This window comes from Pungitius pungitius, chromosome 12 (assembly GCF_949316345.1).
Source record: "Pungitius pungitius chromosome 12, fPunPun2.1, whole genome shotgun sequence".
Taxonomy (NCBI): Eukaryota; Metazoa; Chordata; class Actinopteri; order Perciformes; family Gasterosteidae; genus Pungitius; species Pungitius pungitius.
In genome coordinates, this window is record NC_084911.1 from 5,724,309 (window position 1) to 5,745,332 (window position 21,024).

The 21,024-nt window shown below is 42.7% G+C and overlaps 1 protein-coding gene and 1 non-coding gene across 4 annotated transcripts; one reads left to right on the plus strand and one right to left on the minus strand.

Moving 5' to 3' along the window:
• The first annotated feature begins 1,714 nt into the window (after nucleotides 1-1,714).
• Nucleotides 1,715-20,630, plus strand: kcnh6a (potassium voltage-gated channel, subfamily H (eag-related), member 6a). Of its 3 annotated transcripts, none has more exons than XM_037477177.2 (16): nucleotides 1,715-2,331; nucleotides 4,776-5,006; nucleotides 5,792-5,941; nucleotides 6,095-6,198; nucleotides 6,406-6,715; nucleotides 7,309-7,511; nucleotides 12,879-13,304; nucleotides 14,174-14,612; nucleotides 14,851-15,050; nucleotides 15,898-16,150; nucleotides 16,685-16,878; nucleotides 17,383-17,482; nucleotides 17,567-17,851; nucleotides 18,327-18,507; nucleotides 18,896-19,103; nucleotides 19,214-20,630. In XM_037477177.2, the coding sequence occupies exons 1-16, from the start codon at nucleotides 2,256-2,258 to the stop codon at nucleotides 19,493-19,495; spliced, it is 3,642 nt and encodes a 1,213-aa protein (XP_037333074.2). In that variant the 5' UTR covers nucleotides 1,715-2,255; the 3' UTR covers nucleotides 19,496-20,630. The 3 variants fall into 3 exon arrangements, with proteins under 3 accessions (XP_037333074.2, XP_037333075.2, XP_037333076.2); XM_037477178.2 differs by having other exon boundaries at nucleotides 14,195-14,612; nucleotides 18,324-18,507; XM_037477179.2 differs by having other exon boundaries at nucleotides 14,195-14,612.
• Nucleotides 18,531-18,602, minus strand: trnac-gca (transfer RNA cysteine (anticodon GCA)). Its single transcript has one exon. It is a non-coding gene; the product is annotated as a tRNA-Cys (tRNA).
• Nucleotides 20,631-21,024: the final 394 nt, after the last annotated feature.

Consider the following 21,024-nt stretch of genomic DNA (forward strand, 5'->3'; position numbering starts at 1 on the left):
TAATCTTTACAAAATGAACGGTTAGATCCCCTTAGTTTTAACAGGGTTGGATGTCAAGTTTATGTATATCCTGCTATTAATAAACAAAAATTAAATTACCACAAACTTTTACATTAACCTTTTCAGTTCTTATATGAGGAAATAATATGTGGAATTCAGCAGCTGATCCTCCAAACAATTATTTTCAAGAATTGCAGCCAAATCTCGTTCTCTTTTCAGCTGAATGTCCTTCGCTGCGCGGTGTGGTGCATGTGGTGCACATTCATCCCTCACACGAACGGGTCATGGGAAGGCATGCGGGCTCCTGGGTTTAATTTTAGCCCTCATTTCATCAAGGCCTTTGAGACAAAACACAGAGCAACCGGCTGTCTGCTGGGACCGTGAGGCCACCTCTGATCTCCAATCACCCTTTATAGACTGAACACGCTCTATAAACAAACGCTTTGCTCGTAGCAACTGCTCATCATCGGACAAATTGGAGTGACGACTTCTTAGATGCATTGGTCACCAACCTACAAGTCACAAATCACCAAAGTACCGGGTGAAAAGGATCACCAACGGTCTTTTGATGTCCTCTTTTCTCAGATATCCACTCAAACAAATGAATACAGCCATTCGATCAGTTAAGGGGCCGTGTCAGTGTGGCCAGCGGAGACATGTCGAGAAAGAGGAAGCAGTAAAGTGTTTGTGGCAACTATTTCCGAAGAAGGAACTGCTTGTGTGTCAAGAAGTCCCTTTTTGTCTTGTTATGTGACATTGAAGTAGATATGCAATTCATGTTGTGTCTTTGAATACTCAGCACGTCTCCTCGTGGAGATGATTACAGTCTTTTAAAGTCATACGACTGAAGTTCAAGTGAAAACCTTTTATTTTTTTATTTTTTAGTCTGAATTAATCACATTCATAATGCAGAAAGTCAGTCAAGAACAGAGGAAAAGGTGGCTTCAATGTACAAAAAATGCTATTCTCTGAAAGAGTCAAAGCGGACCAGATACCACATGCACAACACACACCAAACCCCTATCTAGACTATAGGTTGAAATAATACTTCAGAAGTGTGATGGCAGCCGCAGAGAGAGAGCGAGAGACTTGATGCTGCTATTTTGAGCTCCTGAGCCGATGTCAAGCCGAGTAGACTAATGAGGGGTCTGCACTTTGTCAGTGTCACACTACCATCAAGTCATCCATGCTAGAATAAACATCACTTCAGGAAGTTGATTTCAAGATAAATTAATGCGTTATTAAGACATTGTTTTAAGCATGCAATGTCTCCAAATCACAATATATCCAAAGAGTATCTGTCCCCAAATCCCTGACCATTTTATAACCTCTTTGTTTCCGCTGTATATTCTAAAATGTCATAGATTCATTACCTTGACCCTCACCAGAAGATGACCAAAATGGCATGAGGCGTGATAAATATTTTTGCTCCTGAGGGAAAAACAAATTCCACGGGCAAAGATTAGGGCCACTGTACTGAATTACAACGTTGAAGGATTCGGGGCCACTTTACCAAATATGGCAAAATATAACAAATAACGTATTTCGGGCAAACAGTGGTGTACTAAATATGAATTGCATCAGCTTCAAGACGTATTGAAACGCATTCCAATGTAGCTTGTAATGAGAGTGAAAGAAAGCCATTGCCTCTATTTTGAAAGTTCACCAACGTGTACTTCCGCTTTCGACACGGTTCACTCCCGGTGACTCGTCGCTGCTCGCCGCCGGTCCTATCGAGCCGGGGAGGGGTGGAAGGGGAGTGGATCTTCGCTGTACTGATCGCGCAGTGACTAAACTTGAGGGATAATGCTGCGATTATCAATCTAACAAACCGAGATATCCTGCAGTTACTGTTCACGATTTCATCAACCAAAAGAGGTTTCTCTTTTTCTTTTTTGCCGTGAGGAAACCAAAGAGCAAGGAATCGTTTTTCCCCCTTCATTTTAAACCTTTTAAAATGTGGCATATTGCTTTTGAAGTACCCTAGTCTACTTCCCTCCTCAATATCAGCGTGCAACATCCTGCATATGCCATCACCCTGGCAACCAGACCTTGGGTCCATCAGCCTCCTGCGCTCCAACTCTCACCACCATCAGCCTCAGCCTGCGAGGGAAATCAAGCCCTCGTCGTCTAAGTGGAAGCAGGTTTTTTTTTCTTCCCCTACACAAGGGGTGATGCTAATTTCTATTTATTTATTTTATTTTTAAAAGTAGTAAGGTTCATGTGTCGGAGAAGTCTTTTCTCCCAGCACGAAAATGCCTGTGAGACGCGGTCATGTTGCGCTCCAGAACACCTACCTGGACACCATCATCAGGAAATTCGACCAGCAAAGTAAGTGAAAATTAGATTGAGTTATCACCACGCGATGCTGTTAACGCGGTGGCACTCGGTTGACCCCGCAGACAGCTATTACAGCTAAGTCCAAAGTATGTGCGTAACAAAGTGTTTTACCCTTCATTACAATTGTGAGGTAATACTGTTCTCTGTACCTGGAAATGTTTATCAGGAGCATTGTTCCGTTACAACATGAATATTTATGTCATGATTACTAAAATAAAGCACGGTTGAGAATGGACACCTGCTGGATGTTACAACATTTTGAGTACAGGGATAAAAAAAAAAAAAACGTGAGTAAAACCTTGTTAGTTTGGTGCCACAGCATTTCTTTTCTTTTCATTTTTTTATCTCCTCAGCAGGACTAGAAGCTATCCTTTATTTTCTTTTCTTTATATCTTATATTAACTTAAACTCTTGGACATGTGTCAGACCGATTGGATTTGTATAGTGGTGTTTGCTCACATAATGTTATGCTCCACAATCTCTGTTGTTCCACTCACTGCAAAGTGAGACCAACACTCACACGTATAGAAAGAAAATATTTAGCATTTCCATGTTTCATGCTTTTGCACATCAGCAAGTTACATCTTTGTTGATATCATTTATTGTTATTTTTGAACTATGAAAGTCACTTTATGGACTACTAACCCTGACATCCTGATCAGATATTCACCAAACATTGAGCAATCATTGATTGCTTTCGATCAGTTTTAGTCTGATTTAATCTGAAGGCAGCAGCATCTCTGAAGCTCCTTTAAAAAAAACTGTTATGTAATACCGCCACTGTATGTCACTTAGTTTGTAATGTTCACACGCAGCCTCGTGCACATGCCCGGCCAGGTGAGTGCACGTGCCTCAGCGTTGCTGCTAAGCAACGGTGTGACGATCATTGTTTCCGCTTTGAGCACAGGGTAATGACTTTGGAAAGAGATGTGCTTTCCACAAGAGGAAATTTACGTTAAAGAGAAGGATTGAGGGAAGAGTCCGGTCTACTCGTCTGTTTGGACAGCAGACAGGGAAGAGCTGGTCAACCAGTTAAACCACTGCATAATAAAAGGGCCAGTCAGAGGATATGTCCTCTTCATTCAGCTCAATGAACTCCCCCATTACCAGCTTTATAACAATACCCTCCTGTTTCCCTGCTGTGGTCACTGATCCTACACAACAACCATCAATTACAGGGATTGGATGGTATGAGTATAGAATAAGGCTACTATTAAGGTTATTTCTAAATAAAGAGTAACTTGTAGTTAATACTCCAAAAATAACCGTCCAGTTAGGCAGTTTCCATTGGAGTCCGAAAGTGAAAATCAAAATGTAAATAGTTCAAAGAAAGTACTGCGTTATACTCAAGTAAAGGTACAGAACTATTATGAGCTCTGATCTTTGCTTTGTTTAACAAAAACTGGAGAGCTTCACCTGTCCATTGCTTTGAAAGGGAGATATTCCTTTTGGCTCAGGTTAGATTTATTTGGGTAGGTTTCTTAAATACATATACATGGAAACACTGCTATAACCTCCAAGCAAGTTCATAGATAGAATAAACAGAGAGATAAAAACATCCCAAAACATCTAAACCAAAAACAGTGAAAGTACACAATACAGTGGTAAACGTACACAATACAGTGGTGAACGTACACAATACAGTGGTGAACGTACACAATACAGTGGTGAACGCACACAATACAGTGGTGAAGGTACACCTATGGATGAACGTCAGCGGCCTGTATTCCCACACATTAGGTGACAGCAGGTGTGTCCGAGCCGGAGGCTCTTAAGTTAAGTGCCCACCTGCTTCTCCTCAGTCGCTTTGGGGATATTGTGACGTTAATAACATTATCACCACGGAGATGTTTATTTGTGCCTCTTGAGTTGATTGTCAGGTGAAGACCATGAATGGACATTTCTATTGACTTTCTTTTTTAACTCAATGTCTAATCACTTAGAAAGGCAGTTGGTATGTATTCGGTTAAGTTGAATTAAATGTTGCATTATATTGTTTTTTTAATTCAATTTAGTTAGTTTATTTGTTAATTAGTAGCAGACAACAGACTTAATATAATGGAAAATACTTTTTAATAAAGAACCTTATAAAAATGTGAAAACTAAATATAATACTCAACAAGGCTTTTAGTTTTTTTGTAGTTAATCTTTAATTTCTCATAGTGTTTAACGTAGGCCTTATCTGAAATGGTCTAATAATCTTTCCTTTTAGTTTAATTAAAGGTGTGACAAACATTCCTTAATTTATTGAAAAATTTACCAAATAATATGTCATTAAATTGTGTTGTATTTAAGACAAAAATAATTAAAGGGAGTTTTGCAAGTAGATCCTGTTTACTAATGAACATATTAGTTTCTTATTTCCTACTACATCACCACATTGATTTTTTGTCTTCATGAACTGTAATATGACGCTGGTTTCCTCCGCCCATCAGATCGCAAATTTCTGATAGCCAACGCCCAGACAAAAAACTGTGGCATCATCTATTGCAACGAAGGCTTCTGCCAGATGTTTGGTTTCGCCAGGGCAGAGATCATGCAGCAGCCCTGCACCTGCCAGTTCTTGGTGGGTCCCGGCACCATGAAGAGCGCCCTGGCCCAACTGGCTGAGGCCCTGCTTGGCTCGGAGGAGCTCAAGGTGGAGATCCTCTACTACGATAAAGAAGGTGAGGCAAGGGAGGAGACAATGTTTGCAACCTCTTGGCTGTTGGACAGCTTGATTGTTCAGAAGACAGTTATATTATAATCATCCTCATGTTCCATTCTTTTTTAACCCATTGGGACATATTCCAGACTATCATCCTAACCTTCTTTAGGAGCTCCCATTTGCACATCATTTCTAATGGGGAACAGTCATATTAAGTTGTATCCAGCTGATTAATATGCATAAAGCATAAAGCCACGCAAACACAACAGACTCAAGACTCACCCAGACTCGATTAATGTCATAACCAATTCTCTGTCTACTCTCACACACAAATGCACACACACACACACACACGGTGACACATTTTTTGCTACTTTGGACATTTTGGCATGGGGCTTCCACTCCAGAGCACTGTTGTCATGGAAATGTGATCAGCATGCGGGCTCAAATCCACTATGGATCTTTTTCTTTTGTCTCCGCTTGCAGACTGAACAGGGAGAAAAACATCCAAACAATTGCATATAATGTGATCCAGATTGGGCGTGTGAATGGAACCAAATGCAATGTGTGTGTGTGTGTGTGTGTGTGTAGTATTTTTCAGACTACGCTGATTGCAAAGTGAAGTTTAACCTGACAGAAGTGTTGCTCTTTTAGCATTTTTTAGCAGGAGTATTGGAAAGGCCCAAAAGACAAATCAGGTGGTTGCTATTTTTCCCTTTTTTGAGGGGAGGCACAGCGCTCTCCGAAGGAAGTCTGAGTGCCCTCCGCTTCCCTAATGAAGTGTCTCTCTTTCTGTGTCAATAGGAACCTGTAGACCATGCCTTGTAGACGTTGTCCCCGTCAAAAACGAAGAAGGTTGTGTGATCATGTTCATCCTCGACTTCCAGGAGCTGGTTGATCCTTCTCTCAAGAAGTCCGGCCTCAAGCAGAGAGTTGCCCAAGGATTTATATACTGTAAACCCCTTATACCTGATTATATGCTTTCAAAAATGTTCAGCCATACTCGTGAATTATTGGTGATTGGGTCATACAAAACGATTACATGTGTACATTATCTCAAGTTATTAAAATGGAAGTTTTAGCTGAACATAGACTTTTTCCACTCAGGTCAGAATCGCAGGTTGAAGATGAGGCTACCGGTGCTGCGCTCCATGCGACGATCTTCACTTTCCAAAGACCAGTTTGAAGGAGTAGTCGTGGACTACCTGCAGGTGAGGTTACATTGATATAGTCACAACACTCGGCAGTATAATGCAGTGCAAGCCATTCATTCTGCTGTTAATGTAGTAAGTTAATGGCAAACAAAAAATCGACCATCATTGAGGTCCATCTTACTTAAAATGCCATTTCTGTTTTAGAAATTCAATGGTTATTTTTGTACACCTAAGACAAAGCTCCCTGCTCTCTGCTCCTGCCAGCCAAATGGCGAGGATGTCTCCCTCAAAGAGTTTCGTGTCCCATCCAAGGAGAGCTGCATGCAGTCTGAGACCGAAGCCCTGATAGAACAGGACCTCGATCCTCCGACCCCTGCAGCCCAGTCCTCCACCAAGCGGCGTTCCCTGCGGACGGACCGCCTGGACCCCAGCGACGCCTTCCCCAGGGGCCCGCTACCTCTGAGCTGCTCCCGGGACAGCGTCCGCAGCATTCGACGCGCCTCGTCGCTGGACGGCATCGATGGCTCGAGGGGCGAATGGAGCGGGCGACCCGGGGACGTCCAAACCAACAGCAGTGGGTGTCTGACTGGGACGCTGCGAGCATTTCAGTGGGAATTTGTTGTTAAAATACGGAAGTACCAGTGGTATTGTTGCAGGAGACCAAAAACTAAAATATCTTTAACTTAATCGTGAAACAGATTTTTTAACATTCTGTTATGTCTGATTAAAACCCATGATAGGTATGTATATGTGTGTGTGTGTGTGACTGTTTGTCTGATACCAGGGGGGTTTTGTTTTCATTTTTCTTACCATTACACACTGCTTGCACATATATATAGTTTTCTTCTCTCAGGGGAAGTGCGCGTTCCAGTGACACTCTGGACTCTCAATATGTCTGTCACATTTTTGATCATTTCACCATATTTTTACTTCCATCTCAATCTGAGAGTCTTTGAGCCTGAGGGGAATCACTTCATCATTGACGGCAAGAAATAGAGAATGAACAAAACGCTTTAGTTTCTGAAAACTTTAACTGAAGTATTGTTTTCTTTCAAATCTGTTTTGACCTTAAAAACTCGAACACTGGTACTCGTTCTCTGTCTCACCACAATTGATAATGTTGTCATGATCTGAATCGTTGATCTGAAGCGCTGTTCTCTGCTGTAGATCTGAAGCCGAGTGCTCTGAACTCCACGTCCGACTCGGACCTGATGAGACATCGGACCATCGGCCGCATCCCTCAGGTTACTCTCACTTTTGGCTCGGACCGGTTGAGACCACCTTCGCCCACGGAGATTGAAATCATTGCACCCAGCAAGATCAAAGACCGAACCCAGAATGTCACTGAGAAGGTCACTCACGTCACTCAGGTGAGAGATAATTACCTAGATAATACTCTGAGATTCTTGGTTGCTTTACCTTCTTTTTGACTTAAACCCTTTAAATCAGACACTTGGACTGAATTAAAAAGAATGAGTTCAGGTTTTAAGCAGCTAAGTAGTCCAGACCACTCAGTATACATCCATCACAGTAAATCTCTTTCACTTTTTCTTTGAATGTCTTGGTTGAAGTTTAATCAATAAGTAAATCTTATGCAGTCTTTTCATATAATATATGTTCATAAGCCACCAAAATCAATTTGACATGAAATGTTCCAGCATGTGAACACAATGTGGGAGTAAGACCAGATATAAAAGATTTAAAAAAATAGATTGTACCTCTAAAATGATAAAATATGTATCCTTCACAACATAGTAAGCCTAAAAATGGTCCAAACTCAAAAGACATGAGTTTGACTAACTTGAAATTATTACTGTAAACCATGACCGGATGTAGGTTTTCTGAATTAACAGCAATTATAACCGATACAGTATGCTTGAGTTTCATTTCGTGTAGATGAATAAACTTCTGAAAGTATGCCCATGGAGCTCAGAGGATTCACATAGCCTTGTTTTGGGGATTTTCAGTTTAGCATTCAAGGAGCAAGGACATGAAGGACACATGACACAAGCATTAGATTCGCATTGCTTCGGGTAGCACATCTATTCATTATCGAGCCGTGCTACATGTGCGTGGCTTTTGGTGCAGTACTATTTCCCTATAAATTGCTGCTGCCTTGGTGGTGGTGCTGAGATCTCACTTCTTCACACCAGGGGGGGGAGAGTGGTATCGACAGCCGGCTCCACAATGTGGAAGCAACGTGGCTTCGGTGGCCCTGGAAAAACTGACGGGATGAACAGAAGGCCTCCTTGAATGCCTGGCACAGCACTTGAGTTTTTATCTCGACTCCGCTGAAGTCATGTACTAGTTTGGATAAAGGGTGTTTCTCTGTGTTAGCGTGTCAGTGGAGTGTCAGTTGGGTGATTGGGTGTAATCTTCTTTATGTTTCTGATGGAGGGTGGACTACGTCTCCTGTTGATGGACAGAGTGTCTTTACAACTAGTTTGTGCGAAATTTGTCTTTAAATCTCGCTTCTAAAACAGATGTAAATACAGTTTTTAAAAAAGCATAGAAATTGACGCTGTGTAAATCCTTTTGCATGAAGTCGTGCTTTGGATTTTTCTTTTTTGCAAAAATGCATTTGTTTAAAAAATGTTGTGTGCACATGTAGATAAATTGTTATTTAGTGTTGGTTGTTCACAGTACAGTTGCATCTCCCGCCTAGTTGCTATAGATGTTTGTATGGTAACTAGGCAGCATCGAGCAAGGGGGACTCCCCGTTGATTGCGTGGGTGTGTGTGGGGATCGCAGTCTGTGAAAGGTTCTGGCGAGATGTAGTTATGAAAGTGAGTGAAAAGGGTGACGGCTGTGAGGCTATTGAGCGACGCTCGGTGGCTTGACTCCCATGCCGGTGACCTTGGCCTCTGAAGCTAATGGAAGTGGAGGACAGCGTCGGTCACACCAGCGGCTGCAGTCATCTCGTGCCGTCCTCGCGCTTGCGTCAGTCTGTGATGTTGTCCTGTTTCAACAGCTTGACTCACAGGGGCACCTTAGCCGTGGGGGTCACAGACCAATGTGAAGCCCTGAGGGTCAGGTCTCCGGTCGCTGCCAAGCCGCTGCTGTCACGTGAGCTCAAACTCTAGCGGTGGTCACACAGAGTGCAGTTTTTTCTAAAGAATGACTGTGTTGTTCACATGTTACTAAATCTATATCAAGATGTTGCCTTTACTTATTGTTGTATGCCGTTACACAATAAAACTGTTCATTGTAGCGCCTTCTATAATTGGATTTCGATTGGCACCTTAAAAAAAGGGAAATGAAGGTTGTCATTGATCTATGCTCATATTGACTCGTCTGCCTAACATGAAACACACAGTGTGATTGACTTTAGCTTGTGAAAGACTGACGACTCTAGAAAAGCCCCAGTTCTTCGTAACTATAGTGTGTGGTGCCCCCTGGCTTTGAACAAGCTCCCAACAGGAGCGTGTGGAGGATTCAGTTTGAAATAAATACATATTTTGGAGGTGGCACCGTGATTTTTAAATTTAAATAAACATTAACTGTGCACACAGTAAATCTTTATTTGGCACCCGGTGAATGTTAACAGGTTTATATGTATTTATATGACCTAAAAATTGCCACCAAGCACAAGTTTATGAATATTAAAATAAATAAATTCAGGTCCTGCGATAGATTGAGTGTATTCCCCCGAGTGGTTTTGGTCTCTATCAGAGTGAAATATGTAGTTGCTTATGGCTTCTTTAAGTACAATCAGTCAATTGATTATTGATAGCGCTACAGTATCATATCAATGATTAACTTAAAAGGTTGTGTATTTGATCCATGCAACTTTTATTAACTTTTTAAAGACCACATGGGCTCAGAATCAAATGCATCGCATGCAAATAAGCGGAATATTTCAGGAATTGTTTCACAAATTAGGCTGCTAGTATCAAAAGTGCTCAGTAGAACACTAAAGAAAAGCTTTGGCGTTTTCCAGTCATGCTTGTTGAGCACCAGTTGAGGAAGAGGATGCTGTCGTCCATGGAGCCACTGGATCCTTTTTCCGTGTTTGAAGGAGGATCCCTCGTTGGGGGCTGGGCTACAGGGAGGGAGTGGGATAAAGAGGGATGGACAGGGGTTTCCTCCCCTTCTCTCTTGCTCTCTCTTCTCTTGCTGTTTACCCTGTGGTGCACTTCAGCATGAGCTTCAAGCATAAACTGCAGCCTGTGAGTACCTCAGCCTTACTGGGTCTCTCACGCTCCATAATGTCCTCCCAAACCCTCCCTTGCTTTTTCAGCTTCACGTGCCTTTTTATTTGTTTTCCCCTTCGCTCCTCTTCTTCCCTCTCGTCATCTTTCCACCTCAGCCTTCTTGCTTACCTTCTGTAGCGCCACAGGTGAACAGCATCAGCTTTATCCATGTTAACCTGATGCCATGTCGCCTTGCAATGACAAGGTATTGCCTGTTTGTTTGTGACAAGTCACAAATTTAGTAGCTATAGCAGCTCCTTAAGATTTTTGAGGTTTGTTTCAGGTTTACGGAAGGGGTTTTAGGTGCAGCAGTTTGTTTTATGACTGTGTTTATATCTGCACAAACTGTTGATCAATGGTGGTATTGCTAGAAGACAATTAAGGGAGATTACAAATTGTTACAGATTTAGCACTTTGTGACTTTATTCCAAAGAATCTATACAAAAATGTCTTTTTTACTTTACAATGACCTACAATTTAGCCTGGCTTTGATTGAGATGGCCTAAACTGCCATCTCAATCAAATAAATGTGTTTAAATGTAGGAACAGTGAACTCTTTTTGTGTTATAAAGTCCCAGTGATGACACAGAGCTGTTGCGTGCAAACTGCCGATGGCAGTTGTTCTGTGGTCGTCATTATGAATTAGAGCTGTCCCCAACATCAATAACGTTTCTTGGATGAGTGAACTTTAGCTTGTATGTTTACATTCTCATTACTGTGTTGTCTTTTCACATCTCTTCAGCTGCTGCGGTCGGTTGCTGTGTTCAGTGACTCATGTGAGGTCTCCCACCTTAACATTTCCTAAAGTTTCCTAAAACTGGCCTAAAAGAGCACAAGCCATCATCCGTCAGTCATCAATGCCACTGGTTGCTGTAACGGAAAACCACACAAACCTTTGTTATTTCGAGGGGAGATCTGTCTTCATATCCCCTCAGCTTTGTTTTGTTTACCAAATACGGTCATGACCACATTGGACTGCTTTGTCCTTAAGAGGAAATCTTATTTCACCATGTCTGACCACTGAAGAGTGTGAAAAGCACTTGTTCCATGTGGGAGTTTAGTTTTTGTCACCGTGACTCCAGTTCCTCTTGTCAGGTCCAAAATGCAAACCAAAATGCAAATGGAGGTCTAATCGCTGGAAGGTTTCTGTGGAGATGGAAAGACAACAATGCACCAAGTGTTTTTTTAACACACGTTGGTGAGTTAGTGTGGACATGGTTGTCAGCGGTGGAACATCGTAAATATGTATTTTGCTAGAGGAGAGCATTCTCACATCAACAATGACCTATCCGTGCTACTACATGGCTCCCAATTAAAGGCCGCCACTTAATTGGACCACAATGATGAGGAAATTAGTTAAAGGGATCACATGGTCACAATAAAATGGGTATCACATGATGAGTGGCAGCTGCAGAGGGCTCTTCAAAGACAGCAGTTAGCAATTTGATATTTTAATGTGCCTGTGGAGTGCGGATAGAGCTACACAGAGAGAAGGGGATGAAAGATATGAGATGGCCGCTACAGAGCAGGCAGGTAGGGCTGCAGAGGGTTTGGAGGAAGCTCCTCATCCACTGCTGTGGCAGAAAACAGGATGGCAACGTTAACATGGAGTCCCTAATTGTCGTACCGGTCAGTAAGATCCTAATATTCATCGCTTCAAATACTCAGTCTATGTTTATTTTTGTGATAGTCTGCTTGTAAATGTTATTAGACAAATCGCTGGTGGTAAAACTGGATGAGGGGGCTTCTGTTCATGTATTTTTGCTTTGCTGAAGGCAGGATTATTTGCTTTTATTTTTGCAGCATTCAAAATATTTCCTATCGAGAAACAGACAAGAGTGTGGACATGTTGGCATAAAAGGGCTGTGGCATTTTGAGTGGATTTTGTATGGTGTCATGCTTTGTCCAGCAGCCAATACATTCTGCACACTCATTCCCTGTTACATTCCCTGGGTGTGAATCATTCAATTGAATTGTTTTTTTAATTCAAGTTGAGTGACAGAAATGTCACTTTGATGAAACAAAAATGTATTGCTTGTGTGGATTTTGAGGGAACCCTGCATCTGTTTATAGGTTCATTTGCATTTGTTCATGAGGCTTTACTCCGTGTCCTTGCCTTATCGAAACGTACCAAGACCGATTTCATTCATCACTTAAGCAAAACTACTTCTTGTAGCTCGTAACTATTTTGCTGAAAAGCACTTGCAACAAGTGTTGAATTTGCATTAACAAATTAATAACAGTATCCTTCCTTTTTGTCATCAAGTCATCGTCCACTGTGAATTATCCTATACGACAGGGGTCTCAAACTCATTTCAGGTTCGGGCCAGATTCTTTAAATCAAAGGATACATCGCCTGCATGTGCTAAATGTCATAGGAACCTGAACTTCAAATACACTACAAATCAATGTATGAATTGTATGCTAAATGAAGGAACTTTGTTTTTAAGCTCGGTCCCCAAAAAACACTCCAATAGTCGTGAATCTGCTGTCCCACCTCAACTATTCACAACATCCTCACCGTCCTGTCCCGTCTCTCTGTAGGTGTTGTCCCTCGGTGCCGACGTGCTGCCAGAGTACAAGCTCCAGGCCCCACGCATCCACAAATGGACCATCCTTCACTACAGCCCCTTCAAAGCCGTATGGGACTGGGTCATCCTGCTGCTGGTCATCTACACCGCCATCTTCACGCCGTACTCGGCCGCCTTCCTTCTCAACGAGGTGGAGGAGGAGCGGAGGAGAACTTGCGGCTACACCTGCAACCCCCTCAACGTGGTGGACCTGGTGGTGGACGTCATGTTTATCGTGGACATACTCATTAACTTCAGGACCACCTACGTCAACCACAACGACGAGGTGGTGAGCCACCCGGGTCGCATCGCGCAGCACTACTTCAAGGGCTGGTTCCTAATTGACATTGTGGCTGCCATCCCCTTTGATCTGCTCATATTCCGCACCGGGTCTGAAGAGGTGAGAAACAAGGACAGAAAACTTTAAAATCATGTCTGAAACAGTTAAATAATGTTATTTTTTCAGACAAAAAAAGGACAAAGAAATAAGTGTATCTATAAAATAACAGTTTTAAGCATCCCAGTAGCTCTTGGCAGTGTGCCCCGTCATAGAATGCAGCCATTAGTCACGTCTTCAGTTACGCCTGTCTATTCCTTCCAAAGCATGACTACGCTGAAATCCAGTCTGCAATCCCAGCTGGCCTCAGAATCCTGGGGAAATGCATTGTTGAGTCCTAACAACTTTATTTTAGTTTCATGTCGTACCACATATCTAGCTCCTTGTCTTTTGGTCTATGGGAAAATGACCCTTCTTATCCCTTGATATATTATCTTAGTAAACATAAGAGTTTATGGTCTCAATCACTAGTTTCAATTATTCTTCAATACAGCATGCAGTATTACAGTATGTTCCTATTCAGAGTAAATAGAGACTAAAGCATGTAATGTTTTACCAAGTGTTTGCCTTGGGCAAACTTGTGATCCTTAGTTTCCTTATCACAGCGTTTTCTAGGGCTTGTCTCCCATTTTGTGTAATGACTTTGACCCTTTCACAAAGTGTTTTTAGTTAATGAAAGTTAATTGTAACACACCATTTTTTTACATTTGGCAGTACTTGGTTCCAACCCTTTCGCGTCACCTCGGGTTGCAAAATCCAAGATGGCAACAGCCAAAAACATAAAAAATCAAGGCTTGAAAATGTTAGCCCACAAACCAATGTGTGATGTCATAGTTTGCGTCAACTGCTTTCACCAGTTATTGGCAACACTGAAACTGATTTAAGCATATGTCCCACTGGCAGTAGAACTGGCTAATAGCACTAACATAAAGTCTCCTCTCTCTCTTCACCAGCCTCAGACGACCACTCTGATTGGATTACTGAAAACAGCCAGGCTGCTGAGGTTGGTCCGAGTGGCCAGGAAGTTAGACCGCTACTCGGAATACGGAGCTGCGGTGCTTTTCCTCCTCATGTGCACCTTTGCCCTCATCGCCCATTGGCTGGCCTGCATCTGGTATGCCATCGGCAACGTGGAGCGCACAGGTTCTGCGCGCATCGGAGGCCTGAAGATCGGCTGGCTGGACAACCTGGCCGACCAGATCGGTAAACAGTACAATGATAGTGACCCAGCCTCGGGCCCCTCCATCAAGGACAAGTATGTTACAGCCCTGTACTTCACCTTCAGCAGCCTGACCAGTGTGGGTTTTGGGAACGTTTCACCCAACACCAACCCAGAGAAGATCTTCTCAATCTGCGTCATGCTCATTGGCTGTGAGTAGAGTGGGAGTGAGAGCAAATGTGAGCAATGGTGTTGTTATGGTGAAAACATCAGTTTGTTGACATTGATTTTGTCCTTTGTAAAAGTAATTTTGTAATTTTACAAAGGAATCTTGGGATGGTTTTGCGAAAGTAAAATGGCTACATCAGATTGGAATATTCGTCCTCGAATGAACATTTATCCTCAATCAATCAATTGACCACAACTATTTCTACCGTCTGTCCCACGCAGCCCTGATGTACGCCAGTATCTTTGGTAACGTGTCGGCAATCATTCAGAGACTTTACTCGGGAACGGCCCGGTATCACACCCAGATGCTGCGGGTGAAAGAGTTCATCCGTTTTCATCAGATTCCAGGGAGCCTGAGACAGAGGCTGGAGGAGTACTTTCAACATGCCTGGTCCTACACCAACGGCATCGACATGAATGCTGTAAGTCACGCAGGACTTTCATGTACACACAGGATCTTGCTCTAGCTCACAAGAAGCACATTACTAAAAACTTGGGTAGAACGATTTGAAAATAGACGCTAGCAGATAAAATTATTATGATTTGTCTTTACAGTTATATAGATATAAAAGCAATTATTTTCTCATTTGCAGCAGTTGTGATGAGGACAGGAAACAAGAGGACCCTAGTTTATATCTGGGTGCCCCCTGTGGATTGTATTATCATTATTTCCTGTTTGGACTTTGTGATCAAAGCTACTAAAAATTGCATTCACATTTAGGAAATCGTTTAGTTTAGCTGACAGAATTTCTTGCTCTACTTTCTCATAGTCATATTTACTAACATGTAATGTTTGAAAGATTATCTGGAAGGGTCACATTTAGGGGCATAGCTTATTGGTAGAGCATTTGACTGCAGATCAAGAGGTTGTTCAGATTTGTTTGTTCCCTTTTTACTACATACAGTGTTGTTGTTGAACACAGAATAATGGAAGAGAGGGATTTCAGTGCTGATGTGCGTCATATTGGTGCAGGGCTGCTAACAGCATTGGAACATTACGCAGTCAGAGCGCAGCATTAGTGCCTGCCAATTCAATGTGTGAACAGATAATCACTCAGAGCCACTGTCCTTTGTCCCCTGCCTGAATCAATCTGACACAATCTGATCTCTTACTCTACTACCCCACAGTTTCCTTAGTATGTACCTTTCAGATTCATTTAGCATTTAAGATTGAGTGGTTTGTGTAGACACGGTACAAACTGATGCAGGGAAAAAAATGTGGTGAATTATTTACGGTTGAATCACCCGGTGCCCTCTGTTGCCCTGCAGGTTTTAAAGGGGTTTCCTGAGTGTCTGCAGGCTGACATCTGTCTCCATTTGAACCGCAGCTTGCTACAGAACTGCAAAGCTTTTCGAGGTGCCAACAAAGGCTGCCTGCGGGCTCTGGCTATGCGATTCAAGACCACCCACGCTCCACCGGGTGACACCCTGGTCCACAGCGGGGACATTCTCACCGCTGTCTACTTCATTTCTAGAGGCTCTATAGAGATCCTCAGGGACGATGTGGTGGTCGCCATACTAGGTGAGCTACATGATTTTACACTGACAAAAACACTGTTCACTATAACCACAGCCTGTTGCCTTTTTGTTAAATTACTGCAACTAGAACTAAAATGATTTTCAGCCTTCCTTCTGTTCTCTTTACGGCAAAGCCACAGCCATAAAACTCACACAGCCCTTACCTCACATCACACATACACACAGCGTGTGCAATCTGTGTGTGTGTGTGTGTGTGTTGCCAGAGGTGTTTGGGCACAGCTCCACTTCCATTCCACAGTTGCATTGATCATCAATAAGCCCACACAGAGCAATCCAGGCTGCATAGGTCATTTCTGTTCCAGCTGTGATTACTCTTTTGTTTGCTGTTGAGGGTCAGTGTCACTTGAGTGCTTTTTTTGTATCAGTTTGGGATCAGATTCATCCATCAAAATATTGTCAGTGAACTATTTGAGTAAACATCGCTAATACTAGCAACGGCCTGCTCACTTAGTCAAACATGTTCACCCTTTTCTCTCTTTTTACATCCTCTTCTTTGCTTCTGTTGTGATTTCCGAAGGAAAAAACGACATCTTTGGTGAATCCATCAGTCTGTATGGGAGGCCAGGTAAATCGAGCGCTGACGTCAGGGCTTTGACCTACTGTGACCTTCACAAGATCCTGAGAGACGACCTGCTGGAAGTGCTGGACATGTATCCCGACTTCTCCAATGTGTTCTGGAACAACTTGGAGATCACCTTCAACCTGAGAGATGTGAGTGCCACCTGAGGGCGATGCTACACGCAGAAATACCATCCTTAAAGTTATCGCAGTCCTTTTGCATAATCTGTGTTTATGTTCTTGACTCAAAGCCAAATGGGGAGTAAATGACTCAAGACAACTTAAATAAGTACAGTGTGGAGATGACATTATACGCAAACATGTTATGAAAACATTGGACATTTCACATGAATGAATGATGCCTTTAATTAAATCAGGCCTTAGGAAAACATTTGTTAAATCCAAAATTTCCTTGAAATCTATTGTTTTATGACATGTTTACTGGTATACCTCCCTCGTTTGTGGCACTTAACAAAAAGAAAAACGCTTGGGTGAACCTGCTTTTATTATCTCAATTTCTTCAGGATCCCTGGCTACTTCAGTACGGATCATTCGATTTATCATACGTAATAATTAAAGGCAGTCAAAGAATGTATGCGTCCTTTAAGTATCAGATCAAGTTTGTACTTTTGAATTACTGAAACTGATATGTATCAGGCAGATAGAATACACCAGCCAACCCCGAGCAGAGACTCTGAATGTGGCTACCACCGGATGAGGCATCGGAAAAGCTCCCTGCGTCGACGAAACCGACCAGGTAAGAACACGCTTCCACACGTTTACGTTTTGTCTAATCTCAATATTGTTTTATTCTGAATGTCCCTTAACAATAACTTTGCAGACGGCATGGACCGTGAAGACTCTTGCCCCGATCAGTCATGTCCAATGGCAAACCACCAGCAGGGAACCTTGTCGGGGTCCCATTGGGACGGTATCTGCAGCAGTGCTAGCATCTATTCACAGTCCAGCGATGAGGAGATTAGGCCCATGGGACATGGGAAAGGGGAGCTGTATCCGACAAGAGACACCAGAGACTACCTCCCGGCAGTGGTCAACCTCCTGCCTCAGGGTGAACCCTCGGCTGGGATGGGCCCACCTGTAGACCTCGCAGGAGCCCCTTACTCAGGTAGACTACCTACATGCCCTTCAGCATTAATGTTTGGGTAGTCTCCAATAGGCCAGATGGAAACTCAAATCCTTTTTCACGGGTAACATATTACAGTTATAAGTGTGCACTTTTACGGCATTAAAAGGTTTATTACTAAGCCATTGATTTTCTACATCTCTTTCTCTATAATATTTAATGAGAAATATACAACATTCAGTGCATTAAAATAACAGCAAACAGCTTATTGCTGTGAAAACAGTTGGTGTAGTGATATCCACCTGAGCAGTGAAGGAAGTAACTCTACTTGTGCGTGTTGTTATCTACTGATTTGCTGACAGCTGCTGCTCTGCAATGTTGTCACTCCTGATTTCGCCCTGACATTGAACAGACAAACACATGTTCTTCTCAGCCAACATGAGAAAGAATGAGATGATATACCATGAAAATATATACTGAAGTTAATCTTTAATCTTTTCTTATTTGCACTCAGCAGCAGCCCCTATCAGCATGTCAGGTCTGTATGGGTACCGGCTGGAGCGCAGAGCCAGCCGGTTCTCAGAGGGCCAGGGACGGCCATCTTCGGCCAGGGACGGTTTCCGCCGTACGCCCTGTGCTGAGCAACGGTCCAGTGAACTGGACTCCAGGCTGGAGCTTCTACAGTCCCAGTTAAACCGGTGAGGTTGAATCTAAATAAAAGAGGGGGCACCCGGATTTGAACCGGGGACCTCTTGATCTGCAGTCAAATGCTCTACCACTGAGCTATACCCCCTGCTGAATAAATGATCATTCGTGTTGACTTTATTCATCATTCAATGACCAATGTTCCCTTCTGCGTCACATTTGTGGTTCAGGCTTCTCCCTTTTTCCCCTGCTGTGTTTGCATAAACCAGTCGTTAATGTGTGATGTATTTATGAGGGAAAGGGAGGGGAGATTAGTGGGAAGGGAAACACAAACCAAGATATGGAAAGGATCAAAGGTGAGACTGAAATATTCTCTGTAGTTAGCCATGTATGTGCATACTGCATACCTAATTTGCTGATGTCATTCTTTATCCCGCCAAGGCTGGAGACTCGAATGACAGCTGACATCAACTCGATCCTGCAGCTCCTCCAGAGGCAGATGGTTCCGGTGCCTCCGGCCTATAGCGCTGCGTCCCCCAGTCCTCAACCACTTCACCCCATTACACTGTACAACACAGGACCCTCCACAACCCACACTGTCCCTCTAATGCAGCCTGTACACATCGACAGCACTGCCTCCCTACTGCAGGTGTTGTGTTCAGTTCATGTACTGTTAAAAGTCTGCTGATCTGTTAGCATTCATTTTCTTAATAATCAAGGATAACCGTCAGAATGCCTTATCCTTTCCTCTCTTTGCAGAGTCCAGATTCAGACGTCAACCACAAATCCAAGGAATCCCTTTCCAGTGGGATCCATCTCACTGTCGCCTCCGATGACACAGTGTCCATGTCGCCGGAGGCCGAGCCACCACATCTGCCCTCTGCGGACCTCTCCCATCCTCAATTTTCAGGGGCCCAACAGCTTCCTGGACTGCTATGTGTCAGCCAACGCTTCCCCTCTCTTCCTGAGCACCTGGAGACCTCCACAGAGGTGCTGAAGATCCACAGGCATGTCTCCAACCCGGTCTTACCGGGCAGCTAGAACAATAATTACCAACACCACCCAAAAGCCTGGTCCTTTGGAGAGAACAGCCCTATCTTCCCCACTCTGTTACTTTCCCTTTCCTCCCTTCAGACCTCCCCTCCCCTGTTCAGATGCTGCTGTAGGGCGTGGGACGCCATGCCTTCCACGTCACTGAGGGTTCAGAGTGCCTCCTCTTTCTTATGTACAGACTCTACTGCGCCTTCACAGGCTGCCATGGTTTTCCGCTCCTGCGTTCGAGGTCCTGGCACTGATGACATTATTTCTGCCCAGCAGAGTGGGCAAATTGTGGGATGAGTGAGTGGACAGTAAAGACATACAACAAATACATGCGTCATGCAATTGCTGGATCCCAAACCAAGGCGAGGTGAAATGTTAAGGACTTGTTATGTTTCACAAGTGAAGAATTATCTGCATTCACTTTGTATAAGAATTGCACAATTAGTCTTGAGCTTAGACAAATGTAATCATTTATTTCCCTAATATTAGAGATGTATCAGTCTTAGGAACAATACATCTAGTAATTGTAATAAACTATGAAGTTAGAGATACACTTTTGTTGCTTTACTTTATGTTGAAACAAATATCAAAATAACGTAGCTGTCTATCACCTTGAAGGATTTAATGCAGTGTTAGAGAAGCATTCTATGAAAAAAGTGATTTTCATCTCATATTTCATGCTTCAACATTTAGACATGAATTAACAAACTTGTTATTGGCTCATGAGAAGCTATTACAATATGCACAAGTATACCTGTAAAATCTTCATAGTTTAAAATACATTTAGACGTGGCTCATAGAGTTTGTTTGGATCATGACCGCTTTTCTTGGTTTTCCGTTTCTGTGTCGGTGCATCTACTCTTTTTCATGGTTTCATAAGGTAAATTAATTATTGTTATGAAAGTGCCAACCATAGAGTATGTGTGCTCAAGTTCTATAGGAAAGTAAAATGGTGTGTGTGAATTGCAAAGTTACTGTCCATCAAAAACACACACATAAATGTTGTTTCAAGGCTGCTTTGTGATTTTCAGATTCAAACAAATCCTTTTTTAGGGCATTTATAAGTGTATGTAATGTTCCTTGGACCAGAAATTCCTACTCGTCTTTTTAGATTGAAGACGCACAGCAGAATTAACATGAACGTGCAAGAGTATTTTTTTATTTTTTCGGGGTGAAACAACATGTATAATGTCACACGCAGTGCAGGATAGCTGGACGCAACTGATGAGGGAATGTAAGTTACATGAAAACATTTACTCAATTTACTCAAAAGTTCATTTCTAAAAGATATACGTGTTTTAATACTTTAGAGTTCTGATACATTTGAGGATAAAATATTGCTGTTCTTAAACAATCAGTATCAGTCAGTACAACCCAATAGAAAAAAAACTAGGCACTGCGTCTAGTTTGTTGAAATTGGTATAGTATTAACGTTTTAGTTTATTAATTTACTCAGATGGTGCAACCTCATCTGTAGAGGACACAGTAATGCACTCTTAAATGCATCACCCTGAATGATTCTCCCCAGA